Source organism: Stomoxys calcitrans, chromosome 1 (genome assembly GCF_963082655.1).
Source record: "Stomoxys calcitrans chromosome 1, idStoCalc2.1, whole genome shotgun sequence".
Taxonomy (NCBI): domain Eukaryota; kingdom Metazoa; phylum Arthropoda; class Insecta; order Diptera; family Muscidae; genus Stomoxys; species Stomoxys calcitrans.
The window spans coordinates 201,309,745-201,335,299 of record NC_081552.1 but is presented as its reverse complement, the minus strand read 5'-3'; the positions used below and the strand labels follow the sequence as shown (position 1 = coordinate 201,335,299).

Here is a 25,555-nt window from a genome sequence, read left to right as displayed (position 1 = left end):
ATCATCTTGTGGATAGATATCCACCGCCCAGAAGCCTTAAGGTAGATCTACATGATCTAGAGCGTGAGGTTCAGCGCTACAAGAGAGAACCTCTGGATTAAGCGGTATATCACGCGGGTCTAGACAACATTCATGCAGACACGGTAGCAGATGGGGCAAATAGCTACCGGATGAATGTTATCCTTGGAGAACGACCGCCTCCCATTGCACCTAAAGAAATTTACCCCTCCCCCCTCTCCCGGCAAACCAAACTGGTTCTGGCTCAATTACGGTCCGACAGATGCAACTCCTACGGAGCAAGGATTGATGCCGACGTGCAGGATGTATGTTCCCATTATGACCGGGGATCACACGAAACACATCACCTGTTTAACTGCCCAGCCAGACCCACTCGACTCAGACCGAGATCCCTCTGGACGCACCCCCATCTTTGTCGCAGAGTTCCTGGATCTTAACGCTCAACAGAATCATGCAGACGAAGAATTGAACACAACAAACTGCTACAACAACAACAATATCATCCCATTTGGCTGAAGTTTTGTGCAACGGCTTCTCCCATGACCTTCAATATACGTATCAAATATGGTCTGAATCGGTCTATATACAGCTGCCATATAAGTTAGTGTAAGCCGGTTGGAATTGTAAATGGGCCAATCGGTCCATGTTTTAATATAGCTGCCCTATAAACCGATCTCCCAATTAGACTTCTTTAGCTTCTATAAGGTTTTATCCGATTTGGGTAAAATTTTGCACATATCGTTATGGAATGACTTTCAACAACTGTGTCAAGTATGGTCTTAATCGATTCATAACCTGGTATTGCTGCCATACAAACCGATCTCCCGATTATTGCTCGATTTGCCTGAAGTTTTGGATGTGGTATTTTTCTATGACTTCTAACAGCCACAACCATTGCGGTCCATATCGGACAATATTAGAAACATACATTTCAAAAGGTCATTCAAAGAACTTGACAAATGCCAGCCATTGTGGAGGGTATATACAATAAGATTCGGCCCGGCTGAACTTAGCACGTTTTTACCTGTTGATTTTATCATCAAGCCAGAACCTTATATGAGAGCTTTGCTGAAAACTGAACCGGTTTATTCCATTGCATACCCACCACCATAGAATTTGGGGTATATTCATTTAGTCATTCCGTTTGCACCACATCGAAATATCAATTTCCGACCCCACATAGTGTATATACTTCGGATCGTCGTAAAATTCTAAGATGATTTAACGATGTCCGTGTGTCTGACGGTCCGTCTGTTATAATCACTCTACAGCCTTCAAAAATTGAGATATGGAGCTGAAATTTGACTATGTCTTTTGGCTACGTCTTTTTGATGCATGCTGGTTAAGGTCTTGAACGGACTAAATCGGACCATATTTGGACATAGCTGCTATATAGACCGATCTGCCGATAAAGGGTCGAATGCCCATAAATGCTTTATTATACCCTCCACCATAGGATGGGGGTATACTAATTTCGTCATTCTGTTTGTAACTACTCGAAATATTCGTCTGAGACCCCATTAAGTATATATTGGTTTGCCTAAAAAGTAATTGCGGATTTTTCATATAGTCGGCGTTGACAAATTTTTTCACAGCTTGTGACTCTGTAATTGCATTCTTTCTTCTGTCAGTTATCAGCTGTTACTTTTAGCTTGCTTTAGAAAAAAAGTGTAAACAAGTAAAAGCGAACTTAGCACTTCGGCCGGGCCGAATCTTATATACCCTCCACCATAGATCGCATTTGTCGAGTTCTTTTCCGGGCATCGCTTCTCACGTAAAAAAAGGATATAAGAAAAGATTTCCTCTGCCGATTAGAGCGATATCAAGATATGGTCCGGTTTGTACCACAATTAAATTATATTGTATGTTGGAGATCTGTGTAAAATGTCAGCCAATTCGAATAAGAATTGCGCCCTTTGGGGGCTCAAGAAGTAAAATAGAGAGATCGATTTATATGGGAGCTGTATCGGGCTACATAAACCGATCTGCCGATAAAGGGTCTAATGCCCATAAATGCTTTATTTTTTATCCGATTTTGCTGAAATTTGAGACATCTGACCCAAATATTAAAAAGATCGGAATGTATATAGCTGTCATATAGACCGATAAGGTGGTTTACAAAATTTCGCTTAAATCGGTTCACACACCTCCGAGATCTGGCGTTATTTAAAATAGGGGTAAGTAGACTAGAGTTCGCCCCCATCCGATCTCCCGATTTGACTTCTTGAGCCCCTGGAAGCCACAATTTCTCTCCCATGTTGCTCAGAGTGTTCTCTTATGACTTCCAGCAACTGTGCCAAGTAGGTTCAAATCCATCTATAACCTGATGTAGCTACCATATAAACTGATCTCCCGATTTGACTTCTTGAGACCATGGAAGCCGAAATTTTTGTTTGATTTAGCTAAAATCTTGCAGATAGTGTTCTGTTATGAATTTCAACAGGTGTACGAAGTAAAGTCCAAATCGGTCTATAACCTCATATAGCACCCATATAAATCGATCTCCCGATTTGAGTTCTAGAGCCCTAATAAGGCGCAATTTTTGTCCTAACAACTGTGGCAAGTACGGTCCAAGTCGGTCTGTGACCTGATATAGCTCCTGATATAAACCGATCTCCCGATTTGATTTCTTGAGCCCCTGGAAGCCGAACTTTTAACCGATTTAGCTAAAATTTTCCAGACATCGTTCTATTGTAACTTTGAACAATTGTATTAATTTTGAGTCTAAATCGGTCTATAATCTGGTATAGTTCCCGTATTAACCGATCTCCCGATTTGACTTCTTGAGTCCTTACAAGCCCCAATTTTTGTTCGCTTTCCAACTACAGTATCAAGATTTATTTATTACCCGATTTTGTTGACATTTGAAATACAAAATTCAACAGTGACTTTTTATTTACTAGACCACCCGCCATCTGACCCAAATATTAAAAAGATCGGACTGTATATAGATATAGCTGTCATATAGACCGATAAGGTGGTTTAAAAATTTTCGCTTAAATCGGTTCACATACCTCTGAGATTTGGCGTTATTTAAAATAGGTGTAAGTGGGAGGGTCCGCTTGGGTGCATAAGTTATTCAATTTTCACCGGATTGTGGTGGTGGGTATCCAAAGTTCGGCCCGGCCGAACTTTTTACTTGTTTGTGTTGAAATAAAACTCCAATTAAAACTCTAACTTGGTTGCCATAACCTCAAAAGATTGTATTCATGTCTTTGTCACCAGTGTGTCAGTGTGTGTTAACAGTTTAACCACTTAAAGCAATGCCATTGTTATAAAAGGACCTCCAAAAGGAAACACAGCTAACATTTAACCCGGCTCTCATTAATAATGTCATTGCCTATACATTAGGACTATTAGAGAGACTAATTAAAGGCTACCGTGGCGTATGAGTGCTACCGCATTAATAACACTTATAGGCAACCTGTTTCACTAATTAATATCAATAATGCGTCACAGTGTTCCACTATTCAGAGTTGATATGTTGACAGACATAACTCGAATTAAGGCAATTTGAACATTGCAGTCAATTAATTTTGTATTAATTCAACTCAAAGACTTGCCATTAAACATTTACAGTTCATTTGATAAATTTCACTGGGTAAAATTAATTAAAATATAATTTGCCACAATAATGGTTAAAAATTCCACAAGCCTAATAGCAATTCGTAATCAAAGCTACAAAAAATTTATTACAAAGTTAATAATTCCTTTGCTTTCTTGCATTCTTTCGCCTCTCCTCTGGCAGCATTATTTTAATTAACCACTTGTTTATCATCGGTCTGCTGAACTTTTCTTCTGTTTTCTCTCTCTCTCTCTCTCTCTGTCTCTCTCCACCCAATGGGGATTATGGCTTTGAGCCTGAGCAGCATTGTGGGAAATTTGTTTTTCTTTCCATTCCCACAAATAAACAAAACGAAAAAATTCTTTCAATGGTTGTTGACCTAGACAATGCCTCCGGGTAGCTATAGAGCTTTAGCTGCGATATTACGATTATTCCAAATGAAATGCAAATACAAGCAATGAATTTTGCAGATTACCAATAAAACATAGTTCCAAACAAAGGCAAATACGAGAGCATATTCTCTGGTTTTTGTGCCTAGGAACGCATAAAAGCCTTGTTCAATTTCATTACAATGAAAAGCAATATGATTCATACAGAATTTTTATTATTAAAGCTTTCTGTTTTGCATGGATTTTCTTAGTGAACTGAATTGGGGATTTAGAACAGTTTAATAAACTTGGACCAAAAATAGGCCTTAAAGATGACTAAAGTGGCAAAAGTAATAAGAAAGTAAAAGCGTGTTAAGTTCGTCCGGGCCGAATCTTGGGAATCCACCAGCAAGAATTCTGCTAAAAATTTATGCAAACTAATTTAAGTTGAAGGTCATAACTTTATTCTACATGCAGAACTTCTGTCAGACCAGTAAAAATTAAAGCTTCTAGAAACCGAACCGGAAGATCATGTTACACGGATGGATCAAAGCTAGAGGACAGAATGGGCCTGGGGGCTTACATTGAGAACCCAAGGACTGAGATCTGTTTTAGACTGCCTGATCATAATACGGTCCTGCAGGCGGAGATGCGGGCGATCACAGAATGCGTGAAGTGGTGTGGGGCTAACCAAACGGAGGCCACCGTAGCGCTTGGGTTTGAATCCTTGCGAGACCATCAGAAAAATTTTTCAGCAATGGTTTTCCCCTCCTAATGCTGGCAACATTTGTGAGGTACTATGCCATGTAAAACTTCTCTCCAAAGATGTGTCGCACTGCGGCACGCCGTTCGGACTCGGCAATAAAAAGGAGGCCCCTTATCATTGAGCTTAAACTTGAATCGGACTGCACTCATTGATATGCGAGAAGTTTGCCCCTGTTCCTTAGTGGAGTGTTCATGGGCAAAATTTGCAATTTGCATTTTGGTTTGGGCTAACGCGAGGATGTCGAGTGTGAACATCTTTAGCGACAGTAAAACTGTCATAAGGGCAATAACAACCAGGACGGTAAGGTCACAAACAGTCTTGCAGTGTAAGAAGGAGATTAACGCCTTCTCTGAAGATGGCAAAATCCGCATCGTTTGGGTGCCGGGCCATAATGGAGTGAGGGGAAATGAAAAAGCAGACGATTTGGCGGTGAAGGCCTAAGGACTGCCGTCAATAAACTTGGTAAACCCGTAACCTTTCGGGTGGGCGACGAAAGCGCATGCAGCATTGAGGTACAGCGAAACGGTCGGTAGGACAGCGAAAATCCTATGGGGGGATCCAGATCGTGAGAAAACGAGGCTATTACTGAAAGGAATACAAGAAGGAGTTCAGTACAGCTATTGGTATCATAACGGGACACATAGGACTACGTGCTCCTGTATGTAAAATCGGTGCGGCAAATGAAGGCATGTGTAGGGCATGGGGAGGGGGGAAGATGATGAGACGTTGGAGCATTTCCTTTGTCATTGCCCGGCTTACGCGTCTAACACACACCGGCACTTAGGTGGAGACCCAATACCAGACATGAACCAACTTAGGGGAGTGGTACGGAAAACAATTAAGGATTCTGTAAGCAGCATGGAATTCCTAGCTTAAAGATTTTCTTTTTTGAGGTTACTTTATAGTTTTTAGAGCGCACAACAAGCTGATTATTGGCTTAGGTGTATGTCCATAGTGGCATGGGGCAAATAAATATCTACACCCTCTTTCCAAGCTAACCTCACCTTCTGGGAACCGAAAAAGGATAATCGAGAGAACGGCTTATATGGGAGCTATATGGAGTTATAAACTGTTTTGGACGGTACTTGATACTGTAATTGGAAGTGGCAACACCGCATACAACATTTCAGCCAAATCGGACAAAAATTGTGGCTTGTAAGGACTTAAGAAGTCGAATCGGATAAAAGGTTTATATGGGAGATATACCAGGTTATAGACCGATTTGGACCATACTTGACACAGTTGTTGAAAATCATCACAGTATGTGCAAAATTTTAGCTTGCAAAGGCAAATCGGACAAAAATTGCGGCTTGTAAGGACTCAAGAAGTCAAATCGGGAGATAGGTTAATATGGCAGCTATACCAGGTTATAAACCGATTTGAACCGTACTTGCCACAGTTGTTGGAAGTGATAATATTGGGTTGTCCAAAAAGTAATTGCGGATTTTTCATATAGTCGGCGTTGACAAATTTTTTCACAGCTTGTGACTCTGTAATTGCATTCGTTCTTCTGTCAGTTATCAGCTGTGACTTTTAGCTTGCTTTAGAAAAAAATTGTAAAAAAAAGTATATTTGATTCAAGTTCATTCTAAGTTTTATTAAAAATGCATTTACTTTCTTTTAAAAAATTCGCAGTTACTTTTTGGGCAACCCAATAGAATACTATTTGCAAAAATTTAGCCAACTAGGACAAAAAATTGCGGCTTATTAGGGCTCTAAAACTCAAATCAGGAGATCGGTTTATATGGGAGCTATACTAGGTTATAGACCGATTGGGACTTTGCTTAAAAAAAATTTTGAGCTTCCAAGGGCTCAAGAAGTGAATTCGGGAGATCAGTGTATATGGGAGCTTTATCAGGTTATAGACCGTTTTGGACCGTACTAGGCAAAGTTGTTAAAAGTCTTAACAGAACACTATATGCAACATTTCAGCAAAATCGGTAATAATTTATCGCGTCTTGTAAGGGCTCACGATGTCAAATTGGGAGGTCGGTTTATATGGGAGTTATATCCAAATCCAAAGCGATATTGCCCATTTGCAATCCCCAACGACCTAAAGAAATGTAAGTATTTGTGCAAAATTTCAATTGGCTAGCTTGACCGCTATCGTGATTTCAACAGACGGACCCACATCGGCTGGGTATTTATAATTTAACAGACATCTTGGGTATAAAAACATTTTTGATGATTTCGTTATCTTTGTATATAAACCTGACCTTTTGATCTCATAAAATCAGAATATCCTCTATATAGAGCGATCTCCAAACGTAAGGTTTTCAGACAGTAAATTGTTGATTTGACATCCGATTTCGATGAAATTTGGCACAGTGAGTTTTGGTACACTCCTACCCACTTCTGTGAAGTGTGGACCAGATCGGACTATATACGGACAATGCTGCCCTATAGATCAACCGCCTGATCTCCCGATAAAAGGTATAAAAGGAGCATTTTTATACCCACCACCGAAGAATGGGGGTATATTCATTTTGTTATTTATTGCAACACATCGAAATATCCATTTCCGACCCTATAAAGTATATATATTCTTGATCAGCGTAAAAATCTAAGACGATCTAGACATGTTCGTCCGACTGTCCGTCTGTCTGTTGAAATCACGCTACAGTCTTTAAAAAAAGAGATATTGAGCTGAAATTTTGCACAGACTCTTTTTTTGTCTTATGGACAAAAGTTCGAAGATGGGCTATATCGGACAATATCTTGATATGGCCCCCATATATACCGATCCGCCGATTTAGTGTCTTAAGCCCATAATAGCCTCATTTATTATCCGATTTTGCTGAAATTTGGGACAGTGAGTTGCGTTAGGCCCTTCGACATCCTCCGTCAATTTGGCCCAGATCGGTCCAAATTTGGATATAGATGCCATATAGACCGATCCTCCGATTTAGGGTCTTAGGCCCATAAAAACCACATTTATTATCCGATTTTGCTGAAATTTGAGACAGTTAGTTGTGTTAGGCCAGTCGACATCCCTCTTCAATTTGGCCCAGATCGGTCCAGATTTGGATATAGCTGCCATATAGACCGATCCTCAGATTTAGGGGCTTAGGCCCATTAAAGCCGCATTTATTATCCGATTTTGCTGAAATTTGGGACAGTCAGTTGTGTTAGGCCTTAGACATCCTTCTTCAATTTAGCCCAGATCAGTCCTGATTTGGATATAGTTGGCATATAAACCGATTCGCCGATTGATGGTCTTAGGCCCATAAAAGGCGCATGTATTGTTCGATTTTGCCGAAATTTGGAACATTGAGTTGTGTTAGGCTTTTCGACATCCTCTTTCAATTTGGTCTAGATCGGTTCAGATTTGGATATAGCTGCCATATAGACCGATCTCTCCATTGAAGGTCTTGGGCCCATAAAAGGCGCATTTATTCTACGATTTTGCCAAAATTTGGGACAGTGAGTTGTGTTAGAGCCTTCGACATTCTTCTTCAATTTGGTCTAGATCGGTCCAGATTTGGATGTAGCTGCCATATAGACCTATCTCTCGATTTAACGTTTTGGGGCCATAAAAGGCGCATTTATTGTCCGATTTCGCCGAAATTCGCTGAAATTCGACATCCTTCTTCAATTTGGCTCAGATCGGTACAGATCGGTCCAGATTACGAAATCATCAAAAAATTGTTTTTATACCCAAGATATCTGCAAAATGATGAATACCCAAATATTGGGTTGCCCAAAAAGTAGTTGCGGATTTTTCATATAGTCGGCGTTGACAAATTTTTTCACAGCTTGCGACTCTGTAATTGCATTCTTTCTTCTGTCAGTTATCAGCTGTTACTTTTAGCTTGCTTTAGAAAAAAAGTGTAAAAAAGTATATTTGAATAAAGTTCATTCTAAGTTTTATTAAAAATGCATTTACTTTCTTTTAAAAAATCCGCAATTACTTTTTGGGCAACCCAATAGTACTGAAATGACAGCATCAATGGCAGGATTTTGAAAAATTATTACATCAAACCCATGCTAACATTAACGAATTCATTGCACTTTTTAGATGATTCCCCTTAACCATGGACAATGAAAACTTTTAAGGCTGCAGCATACTTGCTGCTTAGCTTTTCGATTTTGGCATATATATGCGACAATAGACTTAGGTAGTTAGATTAGGTATTAAATGCTATCTTCGAAGAATTTATGAATTTTTTGCAATGGTATGACCGAAATCCTGAAATTCATTAAAACCAATTTCTGTGTATTAGTTTGATCTCATTGTATTCCATCTACACAAGTACACATGGTGTGTGTGTGTGTGTGTGAGAGAGTGTGTGCACACATACATACATCCTACATACTCGTGCATATGTTCAATTATTAATAATACAGCAATAAATCCTTAAGCTTATTACATGCCTAAATACATACATATAAAATATGCTTTTGAATTCCATAGGAAATATCAAATTACAAAGGAAATTCGACGGTAATTATGAATGAAACCATAGAAGTTTATTCTCTTGTACTCCTAGCACTTAACACCCCCACCCATCCCCACTCAAACCCCCATAAAACTTACTTCTTCTAACTCACTTAGATTGAAGTGTGCACTATAATTCAATTTAATTTATTTGCAATTTTATCTACACGTAGATGTCTGAATATGTCCATGTGTATGTGTGTGTGTGTGTCTGTTTGTGTGAGTAGTGTACACCTTCGAAGAAAATAATACGCAAGTTAGATGGGAATATTTTGAGTGTTTAAGTATTTCACAACACCAGCTGACATGCAAAAGGAGTTAATTGAAATATTCAGCTGGAAGCATCTATTTTCAATATTTTTTTTATACAGTTCTTGGAGCATACGTTTAAACATTTTTATTTATTGTCATTTATGGTTGCATCACTAAATTTGCAAAATGTTATTTGTCTTCTTTTGCATTTTAGATGATGTTTGGTAACTTTGTTTCATAATGTTTTTTTTTTTTTTTATATTTAACTATTACATGTTTCTAATTGTATATGAAAAAAATTATATTACATAAAAAAAATATAAAGCGATCGAGAAAAGATGTCTTATAAACCCATTTTAAGAAGGTAACGTTTAATGTGTAAAGTGCTTTTGATATAAACTCTTGGCTGGCAAAACTTTTGTATAAACACTTTTGACCAAGAGAAATTAATGGGGATGGACCTTTTGCAAAAGACTTTAAGCAACAGTTTAAATACATTATAAAATATGACCTGATCTGGTAAATCAATAGAGTATACTGATTACAGGAGAGTTTCAAGAATAAAGCCCTTTGGCACTCCCCGTTGTAATGCAAATTTGGCAAATTTTGTCCATGAACATTCCACTAAGGAACAGGGGCAAACTTCTCACATAGGGGCCCTCCCTTTTATAGCCGAGTCCGTACAGCGTGCCGCAGTGCGACACCACTTTGGAGAGAAGTTTAACATGGCATAGTACCTCACAAATGTTGCCAGCATTAGGAGGGGGAAAATCACCACTGAAAATTTTTTCTGATGGTCTCGCCAGGATTCGAACCCAGGCGTTCAGCGTCATAGGCGGACATGCTAACCTCTGCGCTGCGGTGGCCTCCCCGTTGTAGTGGCAGTAAAAATGATTCATGAATTCCATCGGAGGTATATTGCGATCGTCGCGTTAGATATGGTGATATGAGGCATGTGTAGAAATGGGCGATGGGTAAATACCTAAAAGGTATTTACCCGGTAAATTGGGTAAATACCCTGGTATTTAGCCATTTATACCCAAAAGCTGGGTATTTATAAATTTGCAGATATCTTGGGTATAAAGAAATTTTCCAAACTTTTTTTGTGATTCTTTGTATTGGGTTGCCCAAAAAGTAATTGCGGATTTTTCAAAAGAAAGTAAATGCATTTTTAATAAAACTTAGAATGAACTTTAATCAAATATACTTTTTTTACACTTTTTTTTCTAAAGCAAGGTAAAAGTAACAGCTGATAACTGACAGAAGAAAGAATGCAATTACAGAGTCACAAGCTGTAAAAAAATTTCTCAACGCCGACTATATGAAAAATCCGCAATTACTTTTTATACAATTACTTTAATTACAATATATTAACATGATCTTCTGATCTCATAAAATCGGATTTTAGATATATACTAGCTGGCCCGGGCCCACTCCGCTGCGCCTTCTTTTACTTTATATGGAACAAAAGTTTTCTTGGAATATTTATTTTCGGCAATTAACAGTTTAACAATGTTAGTGTCTTTATCTGGATCCCATATGATTTTTATTGGTCTACGAATTTAAGTTTGAATGTAAAATACTTCATTTCAGCCTGATATTCTCATCATATGTGATGTAGGGGTGTTTTCGGGGGTGAGGTGGTCCCCCAGAAACTTGGCCCTGAAAAAAGATCAGCATCGTGCTCTGCTTTCGAATACCCCATATTGCCATTGGTTTAGGGGAGTTTACAGGTTGAGGCGTCCCCCAAACACATGGCCCCAAAAAAGGTTATCAAATTTGTTTTCTAATCTCAAATACCTTTCATTTGAGCCACATATTGGCATGGTCAAAATTTTTTTTCCCTTTGGGGGTGTTTTGGGAAAGGATGATGCCCTAAATACATGGTCCTACATTTGGATATCAAATTCGTATTCTACTCCCAAATACCTTTATTTGAGCCCCATATTGCGATGGTCACTAAAAAATTGCTGTTTGTGAGGTATTTTGAGAAGGGGTAGACCCCCAGAAAATTGGTCCCGAAAGTGGGTATCAATTCTTGATCTAACCCCCAATACCTTTCATTAAAGCTCAACATTGACATGGTCGGTAAATATGCCCGATTTAGGGCTGTTTTGGGGAGTGGGGTGATCCCCCAAACACTAAGCCCGGAAAATATATCAGCAACGTGCTCTATTCTCATATATTGTATATAACATTTATTTGAACCCCATATTGCCATTGTCCTTAAAATTGGATATCAAATTCGTTTTCTAATCTCATTTAAACTCCTTATTGCAAAAGTCAGCAAATATGTCCGGTTTGGGGTATTGGCCCTAAATACTATGAATATTTAGTTCCACTCTGTTTAAGGCCCAAATTGTCTTGGTGAGCAATACGTCCTATTTGGGGGTTGTTATGGTGGTGGGACGTCCGCTAGACAGTTGGCCCCTAATGTTGATATCAGATACGTGATCTACTCCCAAATACCCTTTATTTGAGCCCCATATTTCCATAGTCGGCAAACATGACCGGCTTAGGAGGTGTTTAGGGGGATGGGCGGCCACTCAGTGAGTTGGCCTTGGAAATATATATCGAATTCGTGTTCTACTGTAAAAACCCTCTTATTTGACCCCCATATTGCAATTGTCAGAAAACACTTACTATTTGGGTGGGTTTGTGGGGGTGGCGTGGCCCCGTAGACCCTTTTTCCCGAATATTGATATCAAATTCGTGCCTTACTCCCAAAGACCTTTCATTTGAGCCCCATATTGCTATGGTCGTAAATTTGTCCCCTTTGGGGGATGTTTTTGGTGAGAGGCCCAAACACTTGGTCCCATATTTGGATATCAGATTCGTATTCTACATTCAAATATCTTTTATTTAAACCCCATATTCCCATGGTCAGTAAATAAGTCCTGTTTGGGGGGTATTTTGGGGAAGGGGTGGACCCCCAGAAACGTGGTCCCACATTTGCATATCAGATTCGTATTCTACTCGCAAATACCTTTCATTTGAGTCCCATATTGCCATGGTCGGTAAATATGTCCGATTTGGGGGTGTTTTGGGGGTTGGGGTGGTCCCCCTATCACTTGGTTCGACAATTGGATATCATATACGTTTTTTTTATCCTAAATACCTTATATTTGAGTCCCATATTGTCGTGATTGGTCTAAATATATGTTTTGTAGGTTTTAGGGTGGGGCAGCCCCCCTAGGTACCCCATCCGAAATTTGGATACCAAATTTTTATTTTTAGGGTACTATATGAGAGCACACAAAATTTCGCTTAAATCGCACCACCCATCTCCGAGATCTGGAGTTTTTAAAAATTAGATTAAAAGTACTGACCTCCTTCTTACTTACTTTCAGCAATAGCCTCGTCATCTCACGATCCGGGTCACCTCATACAATTTTCGCCGTCCTACCGACTGTTTCGCTGTTCCACAGTGTTACATGCGCATTCGTCTCCCACGCCCTTCAATCGAATTGCGTCAACCCGAAAGGCTTCGGTTTAACCAAGTTTATTAACGGCATTTATAATCGTCTACCCTTTCCTTCCCAGTTACTCCGTTATGGCCCGGCACTCAAACGATGTGGATTGTGCCATCCTTAGAGAAGGCGTTACACTCCAAGACTATTCGTGACCTTACCTTCCTGGTTGTTATTGCCCTTATGGCCATTTCACTGTCCGTAAAGATGTCACATTCGACGTCCTCGCGTTAGTACACGCATTCCGTGATTTCCCTGATCTCCGCCTGCAGGACCGTATAAGGGTCAAGAAGTTTAAAACAGATCTGAGTTCTCAATGTAGACCCCCAGGCCCACTCTATCCTCCAGCTTTGATCGACACGTGTAGCATTAAATTCCAGATGTCAATACCAGAGTTCCGTAAATCCGATACAATGCCGTTGACAGCAGTGTCTTGCTTTCGTCCTAAAGTGTCGTCTCAGGTATCCCATCGGAAACCTCTTACAATCCTTCCAGGTTTCCTATCGTCGCCTCGATTATACCGCGATGGTATGAGCTACTTGTGAAAGCAGATGAGGCAGTACTTGGAGTATTTGAGAGAAAGATTCTTCGTAAAATATGTGGGGCAGTTTGCGTCGATAGCATTAAAATATAACGGCTGCGTTAGCTAGTTCATGTTGTCAGTATAGATAAAGAAGCTCCATCAGAAGTCTTGAAGGCAAACACGGTGGTACACGCAAACCGGGACGACCAAAAACGCGATGGAAAGATCAAGTGGTGGGAGACACCTCGAAACTTGGTGTCAGAGATTTTAGAATGAGCGCAGAAGATCGAGGCGCTTGGAACGCTATTTTACGTTCGGCTAGTGGAAAAAATGTTCTGTCATAGCTAATTAAAGTAAGTAAGGTATGAGCCGCTCCCAACCTCAATCCATTCTCCCACAAATACCTACTATCGATGTAGGTCGTTGAGGATTGCAAATGGACCATATCGGCTCAGATTTGAATATAGCTCCCATATAAATCGATCTCCTAATATAGCCTATGGAAGCCGCACTTTTTGTTCGATTTTGCTAAAATTTTGCAGATAGTGTTCCGTTATGACTTTTAACAACTGTACCAAGTACGATCCAAATTAGTCTATAACCTGATATAGCTCCCATATAAACCGATCTCGCGATTTGACTTCTTGAGCCCTTACAAGCCGCAATTTTGGTCCGATTTAGCTGAAATTTTGCATGTAGTGTTCCGTTATTACTTCCAACAACTATGCCAAGTACAGTCCGAATCGGTCTATAACCTGATATAGCTCCCATATAAAATGATCTCCAGAATCGACATCTTTAGTCCCTGGAAGCCGCAATTTTTGTCCAATTTAGATAAAATTTTGCAGATAGTGTTCTATTACGACTTTCAACAACTGTGCAAAGAAAGATCCAAATCGGTCTATAACCAGATATAGCTTCCATTTAAACCGATCTGTCGATTTGAAATTTTAACCCATTGGAAGACGTAATGTTTGTCCGATTTAAAAGTGTTCTGTTATGACTGCCTATAACTGAAGCAAGAACGGTCCAAATCGATCTATAACCTTATATAGCTCTCATATAAACCGATCTGACGATTTGACTTTTTGAGCCTCTAAAAGCCTCAATTTTTGTCCGATTTAGTTAACATTTTGCACATACTGTTCTATTATGACTTCCAATAGCTGTGCCAAGTACGGTTTAAATCGGTCTATAACCTTATATAGATCTCATATAAACCGATTTTCCGATTTGACTTCTTAAGCGTCTGGAAGCCTCAATTTTTCTCCGGTTTTGTTAAAATTTTGCACATATTGTTCTGTTATGACTGACAATAACTATGTCAGGAACGGTCCAAGTCGTTCTATAACCTAATATAGCTCCCATATAAACCGATCTGCCGATTAGACACGTTTAGCCCATGGAATCCGCAACGTTTGTCCGATTTAGTTAAAATTTTGCATTTAGTGTTCTTCCGACAACTGTAACAAGTAAAGTCCGGTCTATAACCTTATAGAGCTCACATATAAACCGATCTGCCGATTTGAATTCTTGAGTCCTTACGAGCCGCAATTTTTGTCCGATTTGGCTGAAATTTTGTAGGAGGTGTTCTGTTACGACTTCCAATAACTGTGCCAAGTACGGTCCAAATCAGTCTATAACCTAATATAGCTCCCATTTAATCCAGTCTCTCTAGAATTTAAATTTTTGCTGGTTTTACAGAAGTTTGGTATGTATTGGGTTGCCCCAATGCCCCAAAAAGTAATTGCGGATTTTTTAAAAGAAAGTAAATGCATTTTTAATAAAACTTAGAATGAACTTTAATCAAATGTACTTTTTTTACACTTTTTTCTAAAGCAAGCTAAAAGTGACAGCTGATAACTGACAGAAGAAGGAATGCAATTACAGAGTCACAAGCTGTGAAAAAATTTGTCAACACCGACTATATGAAAAATCCGCAATTACTTTTTGGGCAACCCAATAGAATAAATTTATGACCTTCAATTTAGTTTATTTTGTATGAATTTTCAGATGAATCCAAGGTGGTGGGTTCCCTAGATTCGGCCCGGCCGAAATTAGCACGCTTTCACTTGTTGGCATAAAGAGCGCACAACAAGCCCATTACTGGCTTAGGCATATGTCCACAGTGGCATGGGGTGGATTTTCAAACGCACCATCTTCTCAATCAAACTTAATCTTGAACTTTCACCTTGCCTAAAATGAAAATTCAATTTTACTCTTAATTGCCTGACTTAATAGCCATTAAGCGGCTTTCATGAAAATTAGAAAACATACAAAAACAAAAAAAAATAATCGCAAGGCATTATATGCCTCTTTAGCCGACATTAACTTGAAACCAACAGTGAACGTATTCAAGCAGGCACCAGCATCCTGCAGCAAGCCCAACACAGAGAGGGTAAACCCCAGGGCACTAAATCACTTAATTTTTTTTCAACTGCAACATTAACCGTCAGGTATTGCCCTAAGCTGCATAACCATTCATCATCCGGCTGTGATGAATGGAAATTTGCGGCTTTTTATAATCGCCGTTTAAATTATGTCTAAAACCTTTATACGATTTATTTGCATAATTTAGTAGATTTTGTTTTAAGTCTTGGCAAACTGCGGGATCGCATTAAAAAGTATTTGTTTTATTTCTGAATATCAGGTTGCTAAGTATTGTAGCAGCATAAGGTGAAGTGACATATAGGAATCGAATATGGGTTTTAAGTTTGGGACATATATGGGATACTATTATCGTTCAAACAACAAATAACAAGTAAAAGTGGGCTATGTTCGGCTGGTCCGAATCTTGGAAATGCACCACCATGGATTCTGCTAAAAATTCAAACAAAATAATTTTAGTCTACATACAAAACCTCTGTCAAACCAGCTAAAATTATAGCTCCTAGGAACCGAACAAGGATAATCGAGAACCGGTTTATATGGGAGCTATATCAGGCTATAGACCGACTCAGACCGTACTTGGCACAGTTGTTGGAAGTCATAACAGAACACTACATGCCCAATTTCAGCCAAACCGGACAAAAATTGCGGCTTCCAGGGGCTCAAGTAGTCAATTCGGGAGATTACTTTATATGGGAGCTATATCAGGTTATAGAGCGATTTGAATCGTACTGGACACAGTTGTTGGAAGTCATAACAGAAAACTATGTGCGAAATTTCAGACAAATCGGACAAAAATTGCGGCTGGTAAGGGCTTAAGGAGCCTAATAGGGAGATCGGTTTATATGGGAGCTATATCAGGTTATCGACCGTACTTGGCACAGTTATTGGAAGTCATAACGGAACACCACATGCTCAATTTTATCCAAATCGGACAAAAATTGCGGCTGGTAAGGGCTTAAGAAGCCAAATAGGGAGATCGGTTTATATGGAAGCTATATCAGGTTATAGACCGACTCGGACCGTATTTGGCACAGTTATTGGAAGTCATAACAGAACGCTATGTGCAAAATTTCAGCCAAATCGGATGAAAATTGCGGTTTCCAGGGGCTCAAGAAGTCAAATCGGGAGATCGGTTTTTATGGAAGCTATATCAGGCTATGGACCAATTTGGACCGTACTGGGCACAGTTGTTGGAAGTCATACCAGAACACTATGTGCAAAATTTCAGACAAATCAGATGAAAATTGCGGCTTTCAGGGGCTCACGAAGTCAAATAGGAAGATCGGTTTATATGGGTGCTATATCAGGTTATTGACCGATTTGAACCGTACTGGGCACATTTGTTGGAAGTCATAACAGAACATTACATACTCAATTTCAGCCAAATCGGACAAAAATTGCGGCTGGTAAGGGCTTAAGAAGCCAAATAGGGAGATCGGTTTATATGGAAGCTATATCAGGTTATAGACCGATTTGGACCGTACTTGGCACAGTTATTGGAAGTCATAACAGAACGCTATGTGCAAAGTTTCAGCCAAATCGGATGAAAATTGCGGCTTCCAGGGGCTCAAGAAGTCAAATCGGGAGATCGGTTTATATGGGAGTTATATCAGGTTATTGACCGATTTAAACCGTACTGGGCACAGTTGTTGGAAGTCATAACAGGACACTACATGCTTAATTTCAGCCAAATTGGACAAAAATTGCGGCTTTCAGGGGCTCAAGAAGTGAAATCGGGAAAATCGATTTATATGGGAGCTATATCTAAATCTGAACCGATATGGCCCAATTGCAATTCCCCACGACCTACATCAATAGTAAGAATTTGTGCAAAATTGCAAGCGGCTAGCTTTACGCGTTCAATGGCTATCGTGATTTCGACAGATGGATGGAAGGATGGACGGACATGGCTAGATCGACTCAGAACATCGAGACGATCAAGAATATATACACTTTGGGAGGTCTTATACGAATATTTCGAGGTCTTACAAACGGAATGACTAGATTAGTATACCCCCATCCTATGGTGGTGGGTATAAAAATGTGTTAAGTTCGATGCTGCCGAATGTTGGGAACCCACCATCCCAAAAAATTCATTTGAGTCCCATATTGCCATGGTCGGTAAATATGTCCGATTTGGGGATGTTTTGGTAGTTGGGGTGGTTCCCAAAACACTTGGTCTGACAATTCGATATCAGATACGTTTTCTAATCTTAAATACCTTTCATTTGAGTCCCATATTGTCGTGATTGGTGTGTGTATATATTTGGTAGGTTTTTGGGGTGGGGCGTCGAGGCATCGTAGGTACTCAGTATTTGTGCAAGAGCCCGGCGGTGCCACCCGACCTCTTACTGAGATTCTCCGCTCAATTGTCCGCGACTGCAGTTAGAGCTACACCGTATGGAGCATTCCACTATCCGCAACCTGTGGATGTGCCCGGTAGCTCGAAGCTAAGCTTCTCGTGACAGCAAGAACACCACACATATCGGACCTCAGTGTTCCAGCTTGTGTGGTGCTCACATCTATCCGGTGCCGGGAGAATCACTTCCTCATTCGATTTGGCTATGTCCGCCTGTTTGTCTGTCTGTCCATGTATTTTTGTGATCAAGGTACAGGTCGCATTTTTTATCCGATTGTCATAAAATTTCCCACAAATCACTTCTTTGCTCCCAGGACGAAGGCTATTGATTTTGATTTAGATATAGCTCCCATATATATCTTGCACCCGATATAGTCTTTTGAGGCTGTAGAAGCCACAATTTTAGTCCTATCTTTTACAAAACTTTGCATGAAATGTATGTGAGAAAGTATGTTAAAATCGGTTCAAATTTAGATATAGCTCCCACATATATCTTGCATCCGATATAGCCTTTTGAGGCTGAAGAAGCCGCAATTTTGGTTCGATTTTTAACAAGCGGATCACGAAGGCCCTGAATGACGCGCTTGTGTCAGCGAAGATTCTGCACCTGGTCTCGGATACAGAATCTTCCTTAGCTCACCCTTTTAGATGTCCCAATCGTGTGGTGCTCTTGTGGCTTTTGCTCTGTTGAAGAGTTTTCTGCAGTCCTTCCTTAGACCAACCAGCTCTGGGGTCCACCATGGCGGCCGCTGTATGCCCCTTGGCTTGAAACTAGGAAATGCTGACACAAGTGAGTCATTCAGGGCCTTCATGATCCGCTTTACCATGCTGAAAATCGAACCAAAATTGTGGCTTCTACAGCCTCAAAAGGCTATATCGGATCCAAGATATATGCGGGAGCTATATCTAAATCTTGACAAGACATTTAACTTCAAATCCAACATTTTGGAAAGGGAGCCATTGGCAAAAGTTGGAGGCTTAGACCGCACGTCAAGCCTTGGGTATAAACTGCAGTTGGCAGACCTATCATGCTATATGGTGTTGTGGTCTGGTGGACGACGCTTCAAAAGTCCACCTACTGCTCAATACTTAACCGGATCCAAAGGTTGGTTTGTTTGTGCATCACAGCCGCACTGAGGACGACACCATATGATGCACTGAATTTAATGCTACATCTTGTGCCTCTGGACATTGTGGCGAGACAAATTGCAGCGATCACTGCAGTGAGGTTAATGAAGCTTTCTCTTTGATCATGTGGCGGCTACGGACACTGCGTTATCTTTGATACAGTGGCCGATATGCGAGGAAGTGTGGATTACTCATTGCCTGAGCCGCTCTTTGATAAAAAAAAGTACTGTACCACTATTCCTGATAGAACCGATTGCAACTACGATATCCCTGGTAATAAATGTTACATAGACTTCTATACCGATGGTTTCAAACTAGGCGACCAGGTGGACTTTTGGGGTGTACTCTAAAGGTCTAAAACTGGTCATATCGTAAAGGTTACCCGACCACTTCAGAGATCCTTGCAATTCAGGAAGGCTTAGATATAATGTCATAACGACGGTTCTCAGACAGCCAGGCAGCCATTAAATCCCTGGAGAACGTATTTCTGAACACAGAAACTGTCCTGGACTGTCGCAGATCTCTCAACGATATGGCTGGGCAGTTCAAAATTCACCTGTTCTGGGTGCCGGGCCACAGAGATACCCCAGAGAATTGTAAGGCGGAAGAGCTTGCGAGACTAGGAACCAAGGATACTGAAATCTGTGGGTATGCGTCTAGCGACATGTTAGCTATGATTTCAGCATTCGTTGCCCTTCGGGCCGATGGTCACAAAGAGGGGTTTGTGAGCATTCTACAACTATATGACCTAATCTAGACTTGAAGAGGTCTACCGCTTTACTGTCACTGGCTAGAACAGACGTCTTAGTCATTGTATCCTCCATGATAGGTCACTGTCTAATCAAAAAACATGCTGAAAGACTCAAGGTTGCCAGCAACGACTTTTGCAGAAGCTGTGAGGACATCGAAGAAGAAGAGATTATAGAACACCTTCTGTGTGTGTGTCCCGCACTAGCAGTTAGGAGAAGTTTCACTTTAGGTTCTCATTTCTTTGAGAACCTATCTGATTTAGAGGATGTGAACATGGAGGCCACTGTAGCGCAGAGGTTAACATGTCCGCCTATAAGACGCTGAACGCCTGGGTTCGAATCCTGGCGAGACCATTAGAAAAAATTTTCAGCGGTGGTTTTCCCCTCCTAATGCTGGTAACATTTGTGAGGTACTATGCCATGTAAAACCTTTCTCGAAAGAGATGTCACAATGCGGCACGCCGTTCGGACTCGGCTATAAAAAGGAGGCCCTTTATCATTGAGCTAAAAACTTGAATGGGACTGCACACATTAATGTGTGAGAAGTTTGCCCCTGTTCCTTAGTGGAATGTTCATGGGCAAAATTTGCATTTTTGAACATGGAAATGGAGGGTGTGCATTTCGATATTTGCAAAAAAACCGCGTTACCGTCTAATATTTAGTCCTTGAAATGTGTCCTCCTAAATTCGATGAAATCTAGAACACTGTGTTCTGTCTCATTCTCGTCATCGCCCTTTTTTGCTGGCCCAGTACGAGACTCTTAACGCATAGACGTGTTCCGATTACACACTCTCTCACAAATACACACAAACACACTTTGGTGTCTCGATAAATGTGCCGCAAATGAGTGTGGCTGAGTGTTTGAAATCCTTTGAATGTTGTTTTTTTCCACAAGTCTAAAGTCTGGACGATATGCGTTAATGATACCAAAGTCCATCTGTCTCTGTGTCGCTTTCCCGCTATCTGTCAGACAGGCAGTCTATCTGGGTAAGCTTCACATTTTCCAGGCAGATAAATGGAGAATTTCGTTTTTGTGTGTTAGCATAATTTGATGCATTTGTAACCATTTCTGGTGGAACACTTTAGACTGTCGCTTTTTTAGATGAATAAGCAATTTCAGCAATGTGTTACAAACTTGTATAAAAGCTTTCCGTTTTTTCGCTATTTTTTTTTTTTTTTTTTTTTGAAATGAACTGGCAAAATATGTGTGTGGTCTGGTTTCATGTTCGTGGGTAAAGCGAATGTTATGAAGGACGATAAGAAGCTGCCCAAACTCAAAGTGAAGTTTCGCGCATTTTTTAGCACTTTTTTTTAGCTACACCATGAAGTGGGGGAATTGTAATTTGGTTATCGCGTTTGTAGCATCTCCAAATATTGGGAAAAGATTCGGTGAATGAAAAGTTCATTTGTCTGTCCGCTTGCCTGTTTGTATTTCGGTCTGCTTTCAGCTTGGCTGTCTGTCCGTTTGTCTATCTTTTTCTCTTTTTATACTCACCACCGAAGGATGGGGGTATATTCATTTTGTCATTCCGTTTGCAACACATCGAAATATCCATTTCCGACCCTATAAAGTATATATATTCTTGATCAGCGTAAAAATCTAAGACGATCTAGACATGTCCGTCCGACTGTCCGTCTGTCTGTTGAAATCACGCTACAGTCTTTAAAAAAAGAGATATTGAGCTGAAATTTTGCACAGACTCTTTTTTTGTCCATAAGCAGGTTAAGTTCGAAGATGGGCTATATCGGACTATATCTTGATATAGCCCCCATATATACCGATCCGCCGATTTAGGGTCTTAGGCCCATAAAGCCTCATTTATTATACGATTTTGCTGAAATTTGGGACAGTGAGTTGCGTTAGACCCTTCGACATCCTCCGTCAATTTGGCCCAGATCGGTCCAAATTTGGATATAGCTGCCATATAGACCGATCCTCCGATTTAGGGTCTTAGGCCCATAAAAGCCACATTTATTATCCGATTTTGCTGAAATTTAGGATAGTTAGTTGTGTTAGGCCCTTCGACATCCTTCGTCAATTTGGCCTAGATCGGTTCAAATTTGGATATAGCTGCCATATAGACCGATCCTCCGATTTAGGGTCTTAGGCCCATAAAAGCCACATTTATTATCCGATTTTGCTGAAATTTGGGACAGTTAGTTGTGTTAGGCCCTTCGACATCCTCCGTCAATTTGGCCCAGATCGGTCCAAATTTGGATATAGCTGCCATATAGACCGATCCTTCGATTTAAGGTCTTAGGCCCATAAAAGCCACATTTATTATTCGATTTTGCTGAAATTTAGGACAGTGAGTTGTGTTGAGCCCTTCGACATCTTTCGTCATTTTGGCCCAGATCGGTTCAGATATAGACCGATCCTCCGATTTAGGGTCTTAAGACGAAAAAAGCCAAATTTATTATCCGATTTTGCTGAAATTTGGGTCAGTGAGTTGTATTAGACCCTTCGGCATCCTCCGTCAATTTGGCCCAGATCCGTCCAAATTTGGATATAGCTGCCATATAGACCGATCCTCCGATTTAGGGTCTTAAGACCATGGAAGTCAAATTTATTATCCGATTTTGCTGAAATATGGGACAGTGAGTTGTCTTAGGCCTTTCGACATCTTTCTTCAATTTGGCACTGATCGGTTCAGATTTGGATATAGCTGCCACATAGACGATCTCTCGATTTAAGGTTTTGGGCCCATAAAAACCGCATTTATTGTCCGATGTCGCAGAAATTTGGGACAGTGAGGTGTGTTAGGCTCTTCGATGTTAGTCTTCAATTTGGCTCAGATCGAACCAGATTTGGATATAGCTGCCATATAGACCGATCTTTCGGTTGAACAATGACTTGTACTTATAAGCATGTGGTCTAAATCGTTTGATATGTCTATTTAGCTGCTATGGGGCATAAGGTATGCCTTTTTCTCTGGATTTTGACGAAAGGTTGTTCACATATATACCCGAGGTGGTGGGTATCCAAAGTTCGGCCCGGCCGAACTTAATGCCTTTTTACTTGTTTTTTTTTTGTATCGCTGGAGGTTTGGAGTTTCCGAAAGATATATCCAGACCGTACTGAAAAACATGCACAATTTCTGCGTACTAAACCGCACCCCCCACTCCTGGCCCCGATCCCCGCAGAACTGCCACATAGTATTACTTCGCGGGGAGGGGCGGCTCAAGTATACGTAGCCTTGCTGCACTTTCTCAGACACTATCTGCACTTTGGTAGATTTGTGTTGCTTGTAACGCCCTTCGGGCGATCTCTTCCTCATTCAGTCTTTTGTGAACTGTCGTTATAATCGCGTCTATTGCGTTCCAATTCTCCTCCGATTCTAGCATGGCGCTTACTATATTTTCTACCATTAGCTGCTTATATATGAAAGACTCCAACATGTTGCGACCTATGGCGAATCTTGGACATGTAAATACCACGTGCTCTGCATCCTGCTCCATTGCAGCAAGTTTAGCTCTCCATGCTTTCGCGTTAATCACTTATTTATGTTTGACAATAATTTATAAGACCAACGGCCATTAGGGGAAATTACCCATCGGCTCTGCCAATTTTTCAACGTTGTTGCTCTCTCAGACCTGCGAATGGCCATTCTTGACGTACTTCCATCTTCGAGTACTCTCCTATATATACTGAAATATTCCCTAGGAAGCCAATCAAAGGGCATTATCCCATCCCTGACACGTGTGCTGCGTCGCTTGAGATGGTTATGTAGCTAATGAACAGTCGGAGACAGTTTCGCCAAGCTATGAATGTCATGTGGGATCTTGAAGACTACTTTAGCTAACCCGACGCGGGATAGCTGTGAGCACCACACAGACTGGAGCATTGAGGTCCGATCTGTGTGTGAAGTTCATTGCTGTCGCGTCCACATGTTGCAGATAGTGAAATGCTTCATACGGAGTAGCTGCAACGGCAGTTGCGGACAATCGGAGGTATTGAGCGGAGAGTCTCAGTGAGAGTAGTAGCATTGGGTCTTTTTATGCATCTTTGATATCGTCTGCTCGCCTTGAGGCCAGCAGTTTTCTTTTCTATTTGCACTCGATCGTTTCCTTGGCATTGACGCCTCGCATGCATTTTTAAGAGCTTCTGCGAATGGCGTGCCGCAGGGCGACACCTCTTTGGAGAGAAGTTTTACATGGCATAGTACCTCACAAATGTTGCGGAGGGGAAAACCACCGCTGAAAATTTTTTCTGATGTTCCTGCCAGGATCCGAACCCAGACGTTCAGCGTCATAGGCGGGCATGCTATGGTGACCTGAGATTTTTACCATACAAAAAAAACTCGCCCATGAACATTCCACTAAGGAACAGGGGCAAACTTCTCACCTATCAATGAGTGCAGTCCGATTCAAGTTTAGACTCACTGATAAGGGGCCTCATTTTTATAGCCGAGTCCGAACGGCGTGCCACAGTGCGACACCTGGCATAGTACCTCACAAATGTTGCCAGCACTAGGAGAAGAAAACCAGCGCTGAAAATTTTTTCTGATGGTCTCGCCGGGATTCGAACCCAGGCGTTCAGAGTCATAGGCGGCGGACATGCTAACCTCTGCGCTATGGTGGACTCCCGTAAACCACCTACATACATGTCCAAAGTGGTGGGTATCCAAAGTTCGGCCCGGCCGAACTTAACGCCTTTTTACTAGTTTTTTATCATATCCTCTAATGTTCCAACAAGGCAAACGATTAAATTAATAGCTAAAGGAAACATTCCCTAAAATCCACAGATAACGGTTTGCCTAGACACATAACACCAGAAAAAAAGGTTGGAATTTTCTCATTCAAACTTCAATGGCTGAAGTCATACAAATGGTTTTGCGGAAAAGCATTGCTCATTTGTGGTTTTCTTTAACCCCCCATTTACAACCAACATTCAATTTTAACAATGCCATGCGTTTTTTTTATCGGTTTTTCATCCTTTTTTCTATGTGGCTCGCTTACAGCAATGCTTCCTTGGAAGATTGTAAGCAAGAATTGTAGTTTCTTTTGATGATTTATGAGGTGTACCCGTTTTGCTCGTTAAAGACTTCGTTTTTAGAGACTTTTTATGATGGGAAAAACATCGAAGGCAGCAAAAAGCTATTTTAAGGATTCTGTCATGGCAATGGTTAAGTACATCAATATTTTTATAGGTAATAACAGCACTTTCCTAGGTTTTATTGGAAAAAATAGTTGTAGCATCCACAAAAAAAAAAGAGTCAAGAAATGGTAACTGTTTTTCCAGTTAAATGGAAAGTGCTTTGGTGTATTTTCGTTATTATTTTTCATTTTTTGTAAAGGTAATTGAATCTGTTTTTAAACGAAACGTGTCATAGGGTGTTAGCATAGCAATGAGTTTTATCAAAGTGGAGGTTAAGTGGCAGTCTGTCATCAAACTCACCTAGACATTTTTGTTCAAGCCGAGACGGAACGGCGTGCCGCAGTGCGGCACCCCTTCGAGGAGAAGTTTTTACCTTGTATAGTACCTCACAAATGTCGCCAACATTAGAAGGGGATAACCACCGCCGAAA

The 25,555-nt window shown here is 40.6% G+C and overlaps 1 protein-coding gene across 3 annotated transcripts in view; it reads left to right on the top strand.

The window, feature by feature from the left end:
• Nucleotides 1-25,555, top strand: part of LOC106091151 (uncharacterized) — a 613,012-nt gene that overhangs the window by 551,222 nt on the left and 36,235 nt on the right. For 2 of the 3 annotated variants that reach the window (XM_059361085.1, XM_059361084.1), the window contains one exon: nucleotides 9,132-9,161. The exons of the other annotated variant lie outside the window; for it this stretch is intronic. In XM_059361085.1, coding sequence (XP_059217068.1) covers nucleotides 9,132-9,161 — 30 coding nt within the window. The remainder of the gene's footprint in view (nucleotides 1-9,131; nucleotides 9,162-25,555) is intronic. 3 annotated transcript variants of the gene reach the window in all.